Source organism: Ptychodera flava, chromosome 7, assembly GCF_041260155.1.
Source record: "Ptychodera flava strain L36383 chromosome 7, AS_Pfla_20210202, whole genome shotgun sequence".
Classification (NCBI taxonomy): domain Eukaryota; kingdom Metazoa; phylum Hemichordata; class Enteropneusta; family Ptychoderidae; genus Ptychodera; species Ptychodera flava.
The window spans coordinates 35,618,955-35,640,022 of NC_091934.1; the positions used below are offsets into that span (position 1 = coordinate 35,618,955).

Consider the following 21,068-nt stretch of genomic DNA (forward strand, 5'->3'; position numbering starts at 1 on the left):
CCAAACATGTTGCATAGTGTACAAAAATATGAGTCATAGAATACAAGTCACTGGTATAAGAGAAGGGGCTAATTTTTTGCTAACAGAATATCAAATATGAAACTTTTCCTGTCTATTCTGAGAGAAGTAATTGCATTCATCGAAAAATTGCCTTTAGTATGTCCTTAATGGTTTCCTAGTATCTGTTTTCCCATCGTCCTCCACAGTGTATAATTGGAACACAAGCCAAACTGTGACAGAAGGGCTAATTTTCGCTGACAGAGTATCGTTTATGAGCTTTGTCTGGTCATTTTGATAGAAGTGATTGAATTCGTCAAGAAATTCCCTTTGACAGTATGTAGTTTCTATGTTTCTATCTGTTTTCCTATATACGAGATACTACTTTTACATACGTTTATACGAGATACTACTTATTTTATTTGATATGTTGAAAGATACTGAATGAATGGGTAACCATGCATATATTCAACCCCACTTTTAGGAAAAATTAAATGAAACCGTCGCGAAAATGAATTAATGGTCATGACCATTAATTCATTTTTGGCGATGGTTTCATTTATCGTGTCTAAAACCGGGGTCGAATATATGCATGATCACCCATTCATTCAGTATCTTTCATCTTGTCAAACAAAATAAGTAGTATCTCGTATCAAACAAATTTATGAAAAATGGCCGACTTTGTCCCTTTCAATGCACTCCACTGTGTGTATTCATAGAGTAACATAGCCAGAGTGGTAACGCCTGCATGCCTTTTGTTCCATGGTCGTCTCGGTAGACTATTGGTTTTTCATATTAAAATGAGCTTCAAAGTGTTAAACTTTTTGGAGGCTTTGTTTGTGATTGATAATTACACGAGATTATGCGAAATATACGACGAGATGGCATCGTACTGCCAGTCGCGTAGCAACCATAGTTACTTTGTGAGCTCTCAGGCCAGAAACACTGCTTCACGCCAATCAAAACATAACACGCCAGCAGTTTCATAAACATGTCCTTCCTTGACGCACGTGTGAAAGACGGTATGACTGACCGTAAACCATTGAGTAAAACCAGACAGTATCGATAAAAGACTTTCAAATTTGGTTCAAACACACTCATTATATATTCATAAAAATATGAGAGGAATTTTTAAAACGGTAAAACTCACTTTCCTGAAGCTCAAAACACTCCCGTTTTCGCCAGCACGTCAATTCTGCTCAGCACCACACGAAAACAACAACACAAACTTTGCCGAACATACTTTCGCTTAACAATTGGCGAAAATCCGAAAATTACCGAAGGATTCATGGTCGGCACTCTTCGGAAAAGAGAGGCGAGAGCAACCTGAGGCGAGGCGAACATGGATGGGTTACGTAACAGCTTCACGCCTTAAACAATACCCGTTGCGACTCTATCTATCTTTCTTTATGGTGTATTGAATCAGGCGACAGGGTGTACGACACGGCATTCTGAGAACCCTATACCTTCGACTTCACTTATGTTTATGATATAGCAGTCCGTGTATAGTAAGATAAAGATAACTTCAGAATATTTTGATTGTTCATCAGGTGTCAGACAAGGATACATTCTCAGTCCATTATTGTTTACCTTTTTATTGCGGAACTGAACACTATGCTTTCAAAATGTGGGCAACTTAGCATCCAACAGACTCAAGAAAATATACGATCCTTTTTCACTATTATTTTGGGTCGAAACCTAAATTAGGTACTTCTAGACAGTTTAAAACCATGTTAGAACCTGAAAAATATCTTCATCTCAACTGTAGTTGCAATGTTATGCAATTGTTTACTTTTTTTCGTTGTTCTGTTCTTCCCTTTGAGGAAGGAAGACATCAGGATATTGACATAACAGTGAGAGTGTGTAAGCTTTGTACTAATAGTCATGTTGAAGACGAATACCACTTTTTATTAGTGTGTCCTTTGTATGCCATACCGAGAAAACGTTACCAGAATAAGTTAAAGATCCGCACTTACAGTTTTTGTATCTCATGGATGAAAGTAATGCAGGAAAGATCATTTAGATTTGTAAGTTTGTGTATGATGAAGCATTTAAGGGGACAAAGTCGGCCATTTTTCATTAATTTTGTTTGATACGAGATACCGCGCTTATTTTGTTTGACATATTGAAAGATACTAAATGAATGAGTGACCATGCATATATTCAACCCCACTTTTAGAAAAATTAAATGAAACCATCGCGAAAGTGAATTAATGATCATTCATTCATTTTTTGGCGATGGTTTCATTTATCGTGTCTAAAACCGGGGTCGAATATATGCATGGTCACCCATTCATTATCTTTCGTCATGTCAAACAAAATAAGAAGTAGGCCTATCTCGTATCAAACAAAATTTATGAAAAATGGCCGACTTTGTCCCTTTAAGCTGAGAGAATCAGTGTTGAAATCTTTGGAAAAAGCATAGCTTTTTACTTCACATACGAATTGTACCTTGAACATTTTCATCTACACTATGAGCATTTTCGCTGATTGATTGCTATTACAATCCATTGTAACACCCCTTGCAATATGGGCTGGGGGGCGGGGGCCTTGAAAAGCAATTAACGTGCACTTATATATATATATATATATATATATATATATATATATATATATATATATATATATATATATATATATATATATATATATATATATATATAGGGCCTATATATATATATATATATATATTTATGTTTTTCCAAGTGCAATGGTCTTCAAGTCTTCAGATTTCAAAAGACGTTTACATTTGAGGAACAGTGAAATACGATTGGAACTAATTTGGGATGATTGGGTTGTGAAGTAATGTCGGTTTAATCTGCAAATGTAAGCTCATCTGCTTTGTAAGTCAAACACTTGATTTTGTGAGTAATTTGTAATATTGGAACATTTAGCTATAGGGCACCTTACACTTTTGAGAAATTTGACATATATATGAAGATCCAATTGTCCTAAATTAGTTCCAATCGTGTTGTGACAAGACACAAGTTAACATGTAGTGTTGCAAATACTCAGACAATTGTCACTTATTTTCAACACAACTTGAAGCCATATTGTAGGCTGGCAGAACCAAAGGGAGAAAAAATTTATTTATATTGAAAATATGTTAGAAGATATTTTTTGAGACATTGTTGCTGACATCACTCCACCCCAGGGGGTTATTTCATGTGAAAAGTATACACACCTAAGCCTACTGCAGTTTTGATATCTCTTTTTTGCCTCATGTCAACTTTGACCAAGAAAATGTTGACAAAATGTAGACTTTTGATCTCCGCTTTTACCCTAATTTGTTTCTTCAGCAACAGGTCTGAAGTATACAAGTGACATAGCAGAGATCTGGAACGTACCTCGGGGACGGAAGTTCAGACTCTCAAATTTCTACAATTCTTTTCTGCGGTCCGGGTCATTTCCAAAATTGGCGACTCATTATGATAATGTCTTCCGGCTTTTAGCCAATCATCGACCAGATTACATCATTAATAAAGTACAGGTCACGCTGGGTCACAAATTACCCACCAAGTGTGATCGGCAGTTTTGGGCCGCTTATTAAGCCTCTGTCTTGTGAATTTCGACGAATTTCGACTGTCAACTTAATCCACGTGTTCTGCAGAAGGTTATGCCCAACAACGAATCCAATGAGTGAAGAAATATTCGAAATATTGACGATTCATTTCTATCCCCAGTTTATCGATTTCGCTCAAGTACCGAGAATTATTTTGTAGATGTTCGTCATCTCTATTAGAAATACTGTTATAAAGGTTATTTGTGTAGGTACGCGTATTGAGTTTTGCAAGAAGGAAGAGCGATGTCAGAGCTTTATAATGATACATGTTTTGTAGTTGTCCTACGCAGACTAAAAATGGTACGCGATTTTTAAAATGTGTTGACAGAGTGGCCACACAACTGTTCGACATACAGTAGAATTTGTGATCGCTGCCATCTCCGATACAAATGGGGTTTTCTGAACGATCTGTGTAGGTACACGATGTATATTTCGCAGGACTTCAGGCCATAGTCAAGGAATCACAGCGATATATGGGGTTTGGTTGTCTAAGCCAGAATAAAAATGGTACGCGATTTTGAAAATGTGTTTTGACAGAGTGGCCACACAACTGTTCGAAATTATGACAGAATAGGACGCATGTTGAGGTTGCCAGGATTAACAATTTACTGATGGCGCGCTGGCCGTTGATTGGCTAATAATGATAGGGGAAAATATTATGGTATAGCGTCGCCAATTTTGGAAATGACCCGGACTGTTCTCATCTACCACTTTGGGGGAGGGGTCATTCTAGAGCTCTTGCAGTAAGAAAAACTTTCGCTGGCTTAGTTTTTCGAAAATCCACATTTTTTTTTACCCCATAGAGTTAACACAGGAGTGGCGGCCATTTTGAATTTCACATATTGCAAAATGTTGCCCAATCTATTTCGCTAATTCCAAACTTTGCAGGGTGACCTCTAACTTTATTGTTGATTTGGTAAGAGAATGTTTGAAAGATTTGTTCCGCAAAGCTTGAGCAAAAGTTTTAGTTTTTCACTTTCCAGGCATGTACTACCCTAACTTCAAACTTTATCCAAGTACAATCTTTTTTGGGTTTGATCAGATTCTAGAATTATGGAAAAGGTAATTCCTTCATTCTATCACTGTAGCATTGTTTTTTGTCTAAAAAGTCCGATAACTTTTGCTGTTACAGGACCGGACACAGACTGTTGATCCTTTCTGAGTCGCATGAAAACAATGGAAAAATACCACAATTATACGATGTCGCTCAAATTTGATCAGAATTGGCACATACCAAAGATCAACAATAAGTGTTATTTCTATCTGTTCAGTGCAGGAAAATTATATGTTGATGTTATGACAATTTCTGCAAAGTACAATCAGAAAAACAACAAGGAATATTTAAACCAGAAAATTAAGAATGACAAAAGTAAATAAGGTCTGAAACTTTAGGTACTGAAGGTCAACTTTAGCAACATGCATAGCAGAGAATCTTTCAACCATGGATTTACAAAAATAGACATCCATGGTTTCAATGACAGGAAATGACCAATTAGCTGTTTCAGTTACTGCTGGCACTCCCAAATATATAGGTACCCTGCATACAAATAGGTTAAAGGTCAAAATCCTCTTATTCAGATGTGTGGGCTGATTCAGTTCACTGCCATCACTCATGCACACTTGCAGCATTTCCCTTTTTGTTACCTCATTTGCACATTTTTGACACTGATGCGTTCATTTGAACAAATTCACATCTCAACCCCTACATCTACCTGTACACCAAATACTGAGACGGTAGCTTTGGCGGTGTGGGAGCCTTTTGTGTGACGGACATACATCCACACATACATACCCACAAACATACAGACATACAGACGCCACTCAGACTCATCATATAAGCTCTCTTTAGTATTTATATATAAAACCAAATATGAGCTAAAAACAAGACAAGATTCACTATTTTCTAAAAATATTATTTAACCATTACAGAGTCGCACTGTGAACAATGGTCAGCCAAAAACTGATATGTGTGGAATAATTTCTTCTCCTCCTTCTACAATTTCTTCACATGCACTCCACTATGTGCATTGCAATAGATGACAGGGTGTACGACAGGGCATTGCTATCAACTAGCCATGTCAAACACCCAAAAATTGTTCTGCCGAGTGACGTTCACGTAAAAAGTCCCAACTTTAAAGGCATATTTCTCCTACATAAATGATTGTTTTCACTCATGATACTTCATTTTGATTGTCATAAACTTCTTTCATTTGTAAAGAAATAAAATCGAAAAAAAAACCTAATAAAAAGTTATAAATACTTGAAAATTGGGTTTCGTTCGCTTGCACGGATCGCCAGAAAAGGGTGATTTTGAGACCCATATATTAAATGGAACATTCCGCTGAAACGTTTTGGCCGATTTCAATGTATGACCCCTTGTTGGAAAATTCAGATAATTCTCTAATGCGTCAGAGCCTCGATGTTGCGATATTCACATGTTGTCATCGTTGGAAATTGAAAGAAGCACATTGATCGAAAATCTCGACCTCAAGACAGCAAAATTTTGGATGAGCGGCTATCTGATGATAAAATTTAGTGTATATTTAGTAAGATTCGAAGGTTTCATGAAATTTTGTTGAGCGGTTTCGATGGAAATTGATCGACAAGTACGTTGAGCGCGATCGGGAGGTAGCGTGAATGCCACTATCGACATTTCCACTGCAAAAATTTTAGCCCACGGGCCTTTGTTTGCCAAGTTGGCTATCGACATAGCTGCAATAATTGTAGTCCACGGGTCTTTGTTTTGCTGTGTTGGCTATACAGCCACTGGCATGGCCGGGGCTGAATAGCCTACATGGTAAACAAAGGCCCGTGGGCTACAATTATTGCAGCTACCGACATTGTGACTTGAGTGAGGCCAGTGTGTACGCTATCGCGTACTGCGTAGACAGTATGGATGAGTGTAGATTCGCGTAAAAAACAAAGTATTTACTCGTAGTTTTGGAAAGTTTGAAACCACTGTGATTCAGGATTTGTGAACGAATGGAAAATATGGCTTATTGTTAACAAATGCTAATAAACATCGGGTGGCAGCTCGCAGTATGCAAAACGAACGAACTTTGATGGAAATTTTTGACCTCAAGACAGCAAAATTGGGGGTAACTGACTTTCTGATGATAAAGTTTAGTTCATAATTAGTAAGACTGTGAAGTGTCATGAAAATTTGACTAGCGATTTTGATGGAAATTGATCGACAAAGTGCGTTGAGTCAATTAGAAGTCCGAGCGCCATCGACGTTATGACCGAGCAAGGCCGGATGTGCTCATAGATTGTATATCGCGTAAAACAAAGTATTTACTCATATCTTTAGAAAGTTTGAAACCACTGCGATTCAGAATTTACTTAAGAAAATGCTTTGGGACTGGTAAATTTTCGTAAACTGAACAAAATGTTACTTTCTTTAATGTTAACAAATGCAAACAAAAATTTAGTGGCAGAATGCATACATCGCACACCATGAGTGTTTTCTTAGGGCTAGTCTGGCACCAATGATTGTAGTTACCCATTTAGCTGACATATTGCTAATTACGGAAACTTACAATGAATAAATCTTTTTGAAATGTAATAATTTGCATAAATTAGCATACCTGAAAGGCTGATCAGGGAAACTACATAAGATATAGTCAGACATCATTTTGAATGATTTCATTGAATTCAGCATGTTTGAAAACCAACAAATTGAAAATTCTGGGTCTCTGTGTGGAAGAATAATCGAGATATTTAATTTTTGCATATTTAATAAGGTAGACTTAGTTTTTCTGTGAACGCACTGTTTTTACGGTCGGTGAAATTAGATATTCAAATTTTGACCGCATATAATTTGTAGTTGAATAAGTTTTTTCAGAGTGAATGGCCATAATTGGTTTCGAAAGGAATATTGCAACAGGTTTTAAGCTTTCACCAAAGTTATTTATGTATTATTTCTGATATATTGACATCAAAACTTCATTAAAATTAAAAACGTTAAAAACTTTAAATGAACAGCAGAAAAAAATAGGAAAATTTATTACTTTAAAAATCTATATCTCCTGAACTACTCGACCAATCTTGATCATTCAAGGCTTGTTTTGTTCCCCTCGGTGAGATCTTTAGATTATAGTACTGTAAGTACATTCAAATTCTCTATTCCTAATATTTGAAAATGGCCTGACATGGCTATATCAACCTGTTCGAAATTCAACTAAAAGGTGTCCAGCAAATTGTTGCCACTCTGTTGATGAATTTGGAAAACCACGGACTGAAATAAGTCATATTGGATTGTATCACAAAATACCAATCGAGGTGCATATGTATCACATACATAGTAATCCTTGTACCAGGTTTGAAAGAAATCACTCCAGGCACCTCTGACAAATGTGCGTAAACTGACTCACACACATACACGACCAAATTTTTAAGTCCCCCCAGACTTTTGTTCATGGGGACTAATATGGCCACTGTCAAAGTACACATGTACTAAGAACTGCATCTTGGACATTACTTCCACTATACAATTTACTATGATACAAATTTTGTTAATAACCCTATATTACTGAAGTAACATCTGTGTGTGTTCTACAAGCAAACCGTCCACAAATGACAAGCACACCAACTGTTATAAATTGATCATTTCTTTCGTGTCTTTATTCAATTTTCAGAAGCAGGCAAGATGCCTTGTTTTCTGTTAAACAAGTTTCCACTGTGAAATAGTAATACATTTGCACACTTGTTAGTTTTATTTTCGAAGCTTTCATCTTTTCTGAAGACGTGATTCTCCACTCAATATACAGTCTGTGGTTTCTTTATTGTTTTAAAATCGACAGCAGACTGCATGTGTAGCACAGTTCACCTGGTGACATTGAAATAAAATAATTATTTTGAGCAGCAAGGGAAAACTCTCCCCCAACCAAATTGACTTAGGCTGCTCGTAAGTCAAAATGTCACCTCAAAAGAAAAAAAAAAACAAGAGAAAAAAATTTGAAAAAAGTACATCTTTTACGTACAGACAAGTTTATAACATGCATCAACACAATTTCAAAAGTGAAAAAATAAGTTGATTGGTGTAGTAGTCAGAAACTATCACTTGGATTTTACTAAATTTTCTATAATTTATGTAATTTTTTTACAGAATTTTACATTCTTTCAAATTTTTGAGAGCAGATTTGCACACTGCTTTCAGAGTTTGCTTTTGTTCTCACAAGTGTTTTCCTTTTTTTATTTTGCAATCCTTTGGTTTTGTCACTCCAAAAATATTCTGTCTTCATTTTCTCAAATTCCAGGTGTCCATGGTGATTCAAAGGTCAAAGTTCATGCAGATTGTTGCTGAAGAGATGAAATCCTTGTATCTCTGAGCACATCCAAGTACAGCCTTGATGGTGATTTTTTTCAAAGTCTGCATCACCACTCTGGCAACCTGGCACCACACATTGTTCCTCTTTTATTTTTTCCCTTTTTTAAGTATTTTTTTGGGTCTTTTTTTAAATTCTCATATGTAAAGTCTTTTATAGTCCTATTCGGCAGAATCATCGTCAGCTTCTCGTAGCCATGTGAAGAATGCAGTGACTGACTTGAGTGCAACACCTTTCCCTAGTTGTTCATTCGGATCATCACTTTTCTCCCATGCATAGAAAGCCTCTTCTGAGATCACGTCTTCATCATAAAGCTTATCAAAAAATATACGCAGTAAACCTGTGAAGGTAGGTAAAATTGTGAGGTCAGTGACAGCCAGCCCAAGGTTAACTAAAAGTAAGCTTTAACTTGATTGGACAAAAGGATCATATGATTAGCCATAACATACCGTACAACATTTATTATTGGACAAGCATTTCAAATGATCACTTATGACATATCATACGCCCTAACACAATTTGGGTTCGTGTCACTCCAATGCATTGTCAATATGGATAACAATTGCACAGTGGTTTTGTTCAAACATACAATACAGCTTCTTTAAAGGTAAAACCCGCCTTGGACACATAGTTGGACTCTCAAATTTGTCCAATACTCTTCTTCATTTGTGGTGCTCATTTTAAAGCTCTTGGAGCAAGAAAATTTCGTAGTCTTTTTTTTTCAAAAATTGAAATACTCCTTTTCCCCGTTGAGTTAATACAGGAACGGCGGCCACTTTGAATTTCATATATTGATAAATGATAGGTAATTTGTTTCTCTTTTTCCCAAACTTTGAGCAGTGACCCCTGATTTTTATTCTTGAATCAGTAAGAGAATACTTAAAGTGTCATCAATAAGTTTGAGCAACATTATATTATATCTTTCACTTTCGAACTGCATAGTAAATTTCAACTTTGCACAGAAATTAACAAATGATATTCACAAGAAATTTTGTCTTATAAATGTATGATCTGAAGTGCCATAAATGGATTGAAGACATAATGTAATGATAGAAACCTTCCCCTCTACCTTCATTCTATATGCAATTCTGTTGCAGATTGAAACTCAACCTCAAACTTCAATGACACACAGCTTCAAACAGTATCTCAGTCAAACTGGATTTATCAAATGTATGTTCCTTGCTTCTAATGTTGAAATGACATGTTCATGATAAGTGCAAGCACAATATAAGGAAAGATGATATGAGTTTACTTACTTGGTGGACTATCTAATTTATAATTTAAGGCTTGTAACGCATACAAAGCTTGTAGTTCTAGTTTGTCATCATTATCTAAATATTTCTGTAGGACTGCCGCTCTGTTTTTGACTTCATTGATTTCACAGCGACAGGAACTTCCTTCTCCTGTGATGCAAAGAATACGAAATGCAAATATAAGAAGACTTTAAAGAGGAAACAGAAGTTGATACTCAGACTACATGCCACAGGACTATGGTCGGACAGAAAAGCATACTGTGTCCATACGACGGTTCAGGCACCATTCCATCCTACTTGACTCATGGTACTTGGTTTGTGATAGAACACATACTTAAAATATTCTCAGATTTATCAATTTTAAAACCTAGACATGACAAGTTACACATCAAATAACAGACTAGTACAGAAAATAAACACCATGACATGAAAAACTGACTGGTGAAAAGAAGCCAAATAGGGTTACACAGCAAAACAAACTGCCTGTGCATGCAGCACCATATTGGATCATGTAACAAAACAAATTGGCTGTGTGCTTTATTTGTATTGTGCAAACTTAGGTTATGCATGGCAAGTTTAGACCAGGGATTATACAATCTAGGTAAATACTACTGAAGAATAAATCTTTTACACATTCAGACATAAACACTGTAGACCTAGGACTTGAAGCTGTGTCTCGTGGCTATTTGCATCAACTCACCTGACACTGCGCTTTGGCACACTGCTGTCATCAAGGCACGAATAAAATCACTGTCTTTTCTTCTATCTTTTACTACATTGGCCTGTCAACAAGACAAAATTGAACTAGGAATGAAGTACTGGGCTTTCATGGTATTATTCTGCAAGTAACTTCAAAGCACAAAACGGAAAAAAGACACTTCTCAGAAATATGTGTCTTGATTGACACATGCATAAAGATGTTTCATAGCACAGTATCTCAACTTGTAGTCTAGCCAGAAAATGATTACTGTCAGTTTCACAATTGTAAATTTTACAAATGCTAGCACTGAAGGGACATATCAAGTACTTAACCATCTGTTCCAATATGTACTTTATTTCACAAGACTTTTTGGGAACTGAGAACGGTACATTGTTACCACTCATAATATGATGAACGCCATATAAATTAGATGCCCAGGATTCTAACTACCAACTATGGCAATAAAACAGGTAGAACAAGACAACCTTTGTCCAAATCTCTGTTAGAAGCAGCCAATACTGCATTATCCAGGGTTACATCTAACGACAAACCTATGATCATGATCTTTCATTCATATACCCTGTCTTGTCTTTGCCATCAATTTTAAAAATCCCTAGGGCAGTATCTTTGATTAGTGATATTATACAGTTGCTCTAACATTGCAATTATCCTTCACCTTGGAAGAGGTGAACAAACTTACCTCAATCCAGTCAAATATCTTGTCATTTGAAGCTTTTTCTATTAGCAGTAAATGTTCTAAGTGTCGTTGAATCGTACTCATTGGCAATCCGTCAGTAGTAGTTTGACTGCTGGTTCTACTTGAATTCGGAGCGGTAAATAACAAACCCTACAAGACAAACAAACAAACACACTTATAAAACTCTAACCAAAGATTGAATATGCTCAATGACTTAACTTAATATTTCTGGTGGTATGTACTATTCAAAATGTAATATCTCACTGCAAGAAAAATGGTAGTCTATTTTGATGACTTCATATTTTTGGTGGTTTGTACTATTCAAAATGTAATATCTCACTGCTGGAAAAATGGTAGTCTATTTTGATGACTTAATATTTTGGTGGTATGTATTGTTCAAAATTTAATATCTCACTGCTAGAAAAATGGAAGTCTATTTTGCTGCAATACAAAGTTATACAGATACTTCAGGAACATAGTTGGGTGTTACAAATTCACACATACATAAAACCAGAAAGCAGTTCCTTATCAAAATTCACTTGGTGATCATTCTCTTGCTGGTGACACAAATTTATTCATGGTTATATTTTAAAGTTTAAATTTGGAAACACAAGCAATCTGATTTCTCACCTTTCTTTCCAAAAATTCATTGACATCTCCACCAGCTGGTAGAAGACTACTCCATTCCAGCCCTGAATTGTGCCAAAGTTCTGCTATTCTAGCCTCACCCTGTCAAAATATGAACGAGATTGGATAAAATATCGTTAGCAAGGCCATTCTCACACCAATGAGATGCAAGTTTCATACAAAAAGCCATTTTTAGTGAATGTCAACATTTTTACTCCAGGTTGACCATAGCATCGGCTTCCTAATACTTCCTTCATTCCTATCACGTGTCTACACACACAAAGTCAGCTTTCTTCCTAATCATAGCCAGGGAGTTATTTTTAAATACCACTCAATTCTCATCAAAGTATCACACATGTTTGGTCTAAAAACTGACATTTGGAGAAGTTTACAGCAAGAGTTGAGACTGTGAAACATTTGGTACGTGATATGAATACGACTGACATTTTATCGGATTGTAAATATTCCATTGCTGTTAATCCTCTTTCTACCAGGTTCCATAGACAAACCATAGAAATAAATACAACTTGGGAGAAAGAGGATTTAACTACACTGTCACTTCAGGCATAATCTAGCCCTAACTATATATATATGATATGCATACAGTGTGCCGAGGTACACTTATGGAACACATCAAGGACAATATGCAAATCTTGAAAATTTTTAAGTGACTTCAGGCAATACAAGTGTGACTTTTGTTTGAATTAGGATACTTTCCAATGTTTTATATGGTGCACACCATACTTGGACATATCCACTTTGTACAGTCTGGCAGTGTAGCAAGAACCCCATTGAGTTCTGCATGGGCTAGTATGCTACTCACAAGCATATTTACTGCAAAGAAAGCAGTCAACAGTGTGTACAAAACACACTGTCACTTGTGTCTGACTTGGATAGGCATGCAGTGTCACACATGCAAAGTGATTATGTACAGTCTACTTTCAGTGTAGGGTATGGTATAACATAAATGACAAAACTTACTATAATTTTGGAAGCCACTAATAGCACCTCTGCAGTCAGGAGGCCAGCTTTTCCAATGGGACGTAGCGGCCTTGAAATATCTTGCAATATATTCATTGGTATTTTACCACTCTGCACCAATGGAGCTATAAATTCACCCATGTAGGTCCAGAATTTTGGAATATCAATCGCAATGTCTTCAGCAAATTCAAGAATCTCTGCAAACCTGAAAACAAGGCAATAAATTCAAAATTCAGAATCTAGAAAGACTGGTATTTGTTTTGTGCTTTAAAGACAAGTCTTCATGAGTATAATAAAGCACGCATTGCTTTTGTATCTCACAACCTTTTCTATGTGTGGATGAATATAACAATCTCCCCAAAGCCATCAGGGACTCCGAGTCACTGACTAGTTTCAAGAAATCTTGTAATAAACTTGTAATAACTTTCTGTATTCTATTTACTTGTCTGATGCCTCTTCGTAGTTTTTCTGCTATTTGTACTACTGTGTTTTTTGTTTTCATGTTTGTGCGGTAATATAATTTTCTTTTATCTATTCGACCTCCATGAAAAGAGGTGTTTCACCTATTGACCATAAAGATAAATAATAGTAATAATAACATTTACTATATTTGAACACGGCCAAAACTCTACAACAAAAACCAGCATTATGAGTGTATGTCTACTGTACCTTTCTCATAAAATTATATATAAGCCTGATCAACATACACATATTGAGATTTGCTATTGTGAACTTGCATGTTTCCAACTTCAATAGCTAGTTTCACAGATTATTCCATCATGAGTTGTAAAACATGGGTGAACAGAATTGAAAACATTCCTCTTACCCTTTAATGTATTGTTGAATGTCCATAAGTCCCTCCCTGATCAGATCATACATGAGTGTACCACATGCCTGTCTTGTGGATTCATTTCTTTCCAGGGACAGCTCAACAGCTATCCTCACAAATATGTACAACATGGATGGTGACCTCAGTTCAGCGATGCAAGTTTGCACTTCCTGTGACGACAAAAAAATCTTCATTAATAACAATGCCTTGCAAAAGTTTATCATGGACATCACGATTCATGACCTGCCAACATTTTAAATCTAAAATATGCTATTAGATTTTCATTTTAAGGTACCGGTAGTATGTACCTCTAAAGTGAAATACTTAAAACTTTTGCTCAAACTTTCCTCAGGGAATCTCCAACTACTCTCTTTCAAAATAAGAATAGAAATTAGGGGTCACCATGCAAAGTTTGGCATTAAAGAAATAAGATACCAAAGATTTACAGATATTTGAAACTCGAAATGGCTGTCATCCCTGTGTTAACTCTGTGGAGAAAAATGAAAGTTTCGATTTTATAAAAACTAAGACGGTGAAAATTAACTTACACCAAGAGCTTTAAAATGAGCCCCCAGACAAGTGGAAGATCAAAAAAGAATTGATAAAGTTTGAGAGTTTGAATATCTATCCCAAGGCACATTCTACCTTTAATGTGATATCGTAGATGATTGAAGAGAGAGTGAATGTATGTTAATATGCATGGCTAAACATGTTATTGTCTTCCTTAGGACATGAAAAGCTTGATGAATAGGCAGTAACATTGGTAGACCTATCCAAATACTTCAAACAAGAAGAATGTTTTTCGCTCAAGTTTCATGCGTCACTGGGATCATCAGACAGTCTGATAAATGCCTTCATGAATGAACCTTCAGTAAGAGACACTCTTGCGTCACAACCAAGGTAATTTTTGACATATTTTATGTCTATTTTGCCCTCTTATCCCTGAAAGAAGTGTGTCAGTTCGATGCAAGTTGATGTTTCATAAACTTGACATAAATCTGGCAGTAAAAGTGTTAAAATTTGGCCACATAGAGAGCCAGTATTTACCCTAGTGTCTCTGAGATGCATAAATTCTTCTAATATTGCCTTGCATTTCTTCTCCATGGCTTCCTCGTACATTTCATTTGGTTCTACAGGCACAGGAGTTGTCGCCCGAGGTTCTGATGTCCTTGCTGCAATGCAGAACAAGGTCATGGGAGCTTGGGTTTGGTTTCAAAGAGCTTGACAACACAATGTTATTAGAATGGTTTGATTTATACTTTGAATCAAACATACTTTTTTGCAATCTGAAACTTTTTGTGTGTGAAACACTCGAAAGTTCTTCTTAACAGTGTTGAAAATGCCACATTCTGGCAAAACAGCTGTAGAAATTTCAGCAATGACCACTAAAGTGAAGAAATAAAAAAGTACTTAGATCAGTCATTTGCATTTCACCCCTGTCTTTGCCTCTCTCTGCTAAAGCTTGAGAAGATGACAAATTCTTTGCAATTGCAATCGCCTCTTCTCTCTGCCTATTTCTTCCATCACGAGCACTTTCCCTTGACGACGATCGTCTTGGTCCGCTCAGCTGCCTGCTTCCCTTGTTGTCAAATCCTCGTCCAAGCTCCCTGATATCAAAAAAGTTTGCATGCCAAGTTAGATGAAGTTGTTTCTCTTCATATTCAAAACATAGAAGAGAAAAACACTGAATTCTGGGCTACAAAAGACAAGCAACTTCAAGTACTTGTTCTCATGTATACAGAAATCTGATTAATCCCTAGAACTGAGGCTAAGTACTCTGCTATAGAGAAATTACCTTGATCCTCGCCTTGATGAATCGTACACCTGCGTTTCTGCGGTTGCAAGAGCCTGGAATCTGTTGATGGGAGTAGGTCTTGCTTCTTGTTGTTCCTTCTGTAACTTGCTTCCAGTGCCTCCTCTGCTGCCAAGTCCCCAGCCACCAACACGCCACGTGGCCTACCGCCTGGACCAAGTTGAATATTTTCATCCACAGTTTGCTGTACAAAAAAAAACAATGTGTAAATTAACTTTTCGTTAGTGTTTGTGACAGTTTTCATGAACGTTTCAATGTCGTGAATGGTCTGAAGATTACATATACTAACCTCGGGGCAGGGAAATCTATCAGATAATAAGATAGAACCAATTAAGGATAAGATGGAACCAATTAATGTGTACTAAATTACCAAGATTAAACATGGGCGAGGTATCGACTACTAAAAATAAATTTGCAAGTTTTGTTGTACCGTACTGTCTGTCTATCATAAAGGACTATATCATTGGTAACTAGAAAAAATACTCAAATAGATGTATGATACCAACTTTATGTTATTCAAGTCATCAATGTTAAAGATCACATGAAAGGGCAAGATAAGAAAAATGTTTCAAACAGTTTTTCAGTCAACAAAGGGAGATTCTTAACATTTAAGTTGCCAATGGATTGCAAATATTTACTACAACCATCATGTATTTCATAAACTGCCATCTTACCTTGACGAGTTTGAATTTATTGGGATCAAAACAAGGTCTGCTTCTTGTACTGGAAACCATACTCCAGCCGTCGTCTGCTTGTCCCTGTCCTCGGTCGCCCCTCCCCCTGACTCTTTTGTTTGACTGAGGGGGAGGTTGTTGGCGAAGTAAGAGTTGTTGCTGTTCCTGCTCAAGTTTGGCTTCTTTATGAATCTGCTCAATTGTCTTGGGGTTGTTTTCATCTCGTCTTGGAACCCAGTTGTTCTGTACATGAAGCAAACAGAGTGAATAACAGAAATCAGAAATATTAGTGATATTATTTTGATATTACTATATTGTAAGTGATATTCCAAAACCAAATATATCAATAACGTAATTGTAGTGAAAACCAAACTTCCATTCATCATCAAGTCTTCTGTCTGTTACTAAGATAATAAACTCTTCAACATAATGAAAATCAGCAGTCATGATATTATATGTCTTATGAATGTACAATCAGGCTCGCAACCAACCTACCCATTCATAAAATTAAAATCTTCAATTTCCACAAAATAACCATAAAAAGGGTAATGATATAATCTCTTTCACAGTGCGCAAAACGTTGCCATTTCTCAAAGCAGATTTTCAAGTTGCCAGCGGGTGTTTGCGTTAGATGTATGACTATACGTACCCCTCTGAGTTCAATGACATCTTGAAGCATAAAGCGAACCCTGACTGAGTATTTCTTGGACTTGACAATTCTGTCCATCTCGGCAAAGACCTTATCAACTATTGGCTGCAATAAAGAAGTATGAGATGCAAACCTGCAACTAGTACTTAAGTTAATAATTAGACAAGACACGATGTTATCATACCTATCATTGAGCAAATAGATACCACACCACTAAATGCAGTACGACTAGACTATCATACAGTAGGCATGCACCACACAGAACAAAGTACAGGTACACAAGGCATCTGGTTGTTACCTTTGCCTTTTCATGATCCAAGTCTTTTCCAATGGTCAAAAGAAGTCCAGAAAGACACTCAAGAGATTCATGATCATGCCATTTGAGAAGTTTGACCACACAGGCATGCATGATTGGCTCTGTCAGCATCTTCAGCTTGAAGAGTTCACCGATAAACCTGATGTTGCCAAAAAACCGCCTCCTCATCTTCGTTTCGTATGAATCATACTCTTCCTTTCTCTTTTCTTCTTCTTCTTTCTGTTAATCAATAAATCAAGAAATATAATAAAAAGAAATTTAAATAATTGGTGAAACAATTGGTAAATGTCGTCATTATCCTCTCGCCATACTTGCACAACCTTTGTCTTCTTCAAGGCAAAGAGAATGCAATCAAGATGATTTCTGACCTATCAAGTTTTACAATTCATCATTGGTGAACCACTCCATCTCTTGGTGGGACGAGACTGCCTCATCTGATTTCAAACAAAAATTTAAAAATGTTAAGGCATTTTTGAATAACAGATCTGAATTTGATCTGCCGTGCAAGACTACGTTGTGAAATATGTGAGAAAGTACATTACAGCATATCCTTACTGTTGTAGGTTCCAACACTTATAATCACAGCACGTCTGAGTAATGATTGTGAAAACAGTAACAGTACCTAATCTTTGTGGGCTCCCTCCTACATACAAGAAAATGAAAATTTCCGTGTAGAGTAGGCTAAAAAGATGAAAAATCATGACATACTGTTTCAGCTTCTTCCATCGCTTTCTTCTTGGCTTCCATCTCATCATCTTCATCTATGTCTTTCTCAAACTCCTTCTGACATTTATTGAGCAACAGTTTACGGAAATTCACATTGCCCTTTCCATCATCTGTAGGTACTTTCATCTGTAACAAGTAACAAAATTGTATCAAAATTTAGGTAGTTGATTCAAAATGTTTACAAATAAACACAAACACACCAAAAGATTTTGTCTATTCGAAAATCAGGCCAGTTTTATTTTGAGGAGGGATTTCAAAATTATTATCAGAAGGGGCATTTGAAGATATTTCAAGTTTATTAGGGGGAAGCAATTTAAAAAATCAGAGCACGTTTTGGGGATTCTCCCGATCACCCCCAACCCCTCCCAAAGGTGTTTGCGAATGCAGCTTCAATAAGTGTGTGCAAGATTTAAAGTAGCAGAAAAGACTATTTCCCTTTGTTTGCTAATTGGGGTTGCATTTTACCTGTCTCCATAGCCTTTCCCAAGACTTCACTAATATAATAGCCAGAAATGCTGCAGTTATATGTCGTCCCTCTTGCTACAGTTTCTGAAAAAATACTGTGTGAGCAACTGCACAATCGTAGAAGTGAATAAGAACTCACCGACATGAGGCATCTGCACATGTTTGCATAGACTACACTGAATTGAGGTTCACTGATGGCTTTTTCAAAGACCAGATCAACGACACCTTTGAGCCTATCTTCTGTGTCAATTGGAAGATCTAAAACCTGCTGAGTTAAAGTCTGGAACTTCTGTGGTGTCAACTTATTCAGAATGCCAGTCACCTTTCTATATAGTTTCTGGAAGGAAAATATTCAAAATGCATGTGATTTTACAGAATGATGCACCGTGATGCACGACTGCGCAAATTGTCTCCTATCTAGTGAAAATCCCCCTTCAAAAATTATACACGCGCGACATGTTGCCATTTTACAATGAGGTTTGAGATTATGATTTATACAGAGAGAGTATTTATAGTTGCATTGTTTACAATGTAAGATCGTACAGTTGATGCAGTATTCCACTACAGAATCTTCACTTGCATAACTTACATTAGCATAATTTATAATAGTCCCCTCAATCAGAACCAAATCTCACCCCCTCCCCGGAAAAATTTCAAGCACAGGGCAATATGAACCCCCCCCCCCCCCCCGTGAGAAACCTGAAAACTATAAGTGTGATAAAGTTCAATGAGAATATGAAAGCATTTAAGGATATTAAACTTTGAGCTGTTTGAGAACTAAAGCAAAACCAAGTGCGTTTGTGCATTTCGGAACATTATACATGTGAAATGACACTAAGGGCGCTGTTCTGTTAGCTATAGAAATTGCAATTCCTTTTGAAGTTGCAAAAAGTATCCATTATCAACTTCCAATACAAAATCACGCCATGCCATACTGTGATTTTGCTAAGGCTGGAGAATATTTGGTAAATGATTTTGAGAACCCGTGTAATATTTCCACTGTCACCGATCTGACAGCATTGATGTACAGGGTCCATACACTAAAAGTCACTTAAAATGAACCGACTCTCAAGGACTTTTTCAGCAATTTTCAATGTTTTTTTAGGACTGGTGAAAAATACCATTTTCCAGATATCGTTATTTTACAAAGTATCATTATAAAAGTCATTTGTAAAATATCACAATTGCTTATCTGTTGTTCACAGATTATCAAATTTCCAGGATTTTCCAGGACCTAACTTCATTTTGAAGGACCCTTCCAGGACTTTCCAGGAGAATTTAAAATGTAAGGACACCGATTGTCGACCGCGTTCTTACTTGAACACGGTTCACATGGTACACCATGGCTGTTAACAGCCTTTCTCTTCGAACGATCGATGTAGTCAAAGAAATGAGAGATTACTCTGTTCGTTGGCAATCCCTTATCGCCTCCTACAGGCAAACTTACGTGTTGTCGACAACAAGGACAGACCAATCTACCATGGTTTGTCTCTACCCACTGTTCAAGACAGTGCTCACAAAAGCTATGTTGACAGGACAGGAGTTTGGGTGTCTTATAAACTTCAAAACAAAGTTGACATGTCAGCATTTTCTCTTTCAGAGGCTTGTGATCATCGTCTCCGGAATCAGCCGACGCCATCTTTGTGTTGACGGAATATGGTCTGAGTTCAAAGTCCAACAGCTATCAGTCGACTACACCCGTTCTCGGAACTCAAGCCTTCACTTCCTGGTACCTGCCCGCAATGCTTTTAATAAAACCGAGTAGCAATATTATTAACCGTAGATCAGGTTGTCGGGTCAAAGTAGCACCTAAGCTTTGAGATGTGAAATTCCTATGGTAGGAGTGGGCCATAATAATAGTGTCAATCAAAAAGAAGTCAAAGAAAATGTTGAACTCATAATCTTTGAATGCAAACGGAAAACTAGACGTAGAATATCAAATATGAACTTTGCTCCAGTCGTGTTCTAAAGTGTAATAATGTCCATCATGGAACACAAGCCATAACTATGATGAAAGGGCCAATTTTCGCTAACAGGATATCAATTATGAGCTTTGTTTGTTTATTTGATAGAAAAAATTGAATCCATCAAGAAATTCCCTTTGATAGGATGTATTTTGATAGTTTCTGTTTTCCAAACATGTTGCAAAGTATACAAAAATACGAGTCATGGAACAAAAGTCACTGGTGTGAGAGAAGGGGCTAATTTTTCTCTAACAGAATATCAAATATTCAATTTTCCTGTTTATTTTGAGAGAAGTAATTGAATTAATCGAAAAATTGCCTTTGATATGTGCTTGATGGTTTCCTAGTATCTGTTTCCGCATCGTCCTCCAAAGTGTATAAAATGCGCATCATGGAACACAAGCCAAACTGTGACAGAAGGGCTAATTTTCGCTGACAGAGTATCGGTTATTAGTTTTGTCTGGTCACTTTGATAGAATTAATTGAAT

At 36.6% G+C, this 21,068-nt stretch overlaps 1 protein-coding gene across 1 annotated transcript; it reads right to left on the minus strand.

Moving 5' to 3' along the window:
• Positions 1–8,153: 8,153 nt before the first annotated feature.
• Positions 8,154–20,277, minus strand: LOC139136466 (eukaryotic translation initiation factor 4 gamma 3-like). The gene is made up of 15 exons (XM_070704192.1): positions 20,064–20,277; positions 18,756–18,953; positions 18,134–18,277; positions 17,408–17,644; positions 17,110–17,214; positions 16,461–16,703; positions 15,769–15,970; positions 15,021–15,145; positions 13,971–14,143; positions 13,145–13,349; positions 12,167–12,265; positions 11,540–11,686; positions 10,840–10,921; positions 10,143–10,289; positions 8,154–9,226 (listed from the first exon to the last, which is right to left on the minus strand). Exons 1-15 carry the CDS (start codon positions 20,253–20,255, stop codon positions 9,048–9,050), a joined length of 2,478 nt encoding a protein of 825 aa, XP_070560293.1. The 5' UTR covers positions 20,256–20,277; the 3' UTR covers positions 8,154–9,047.
• Between the last annotated feature and the right edge of the window lie 791 nt (positions 20,278–21,068).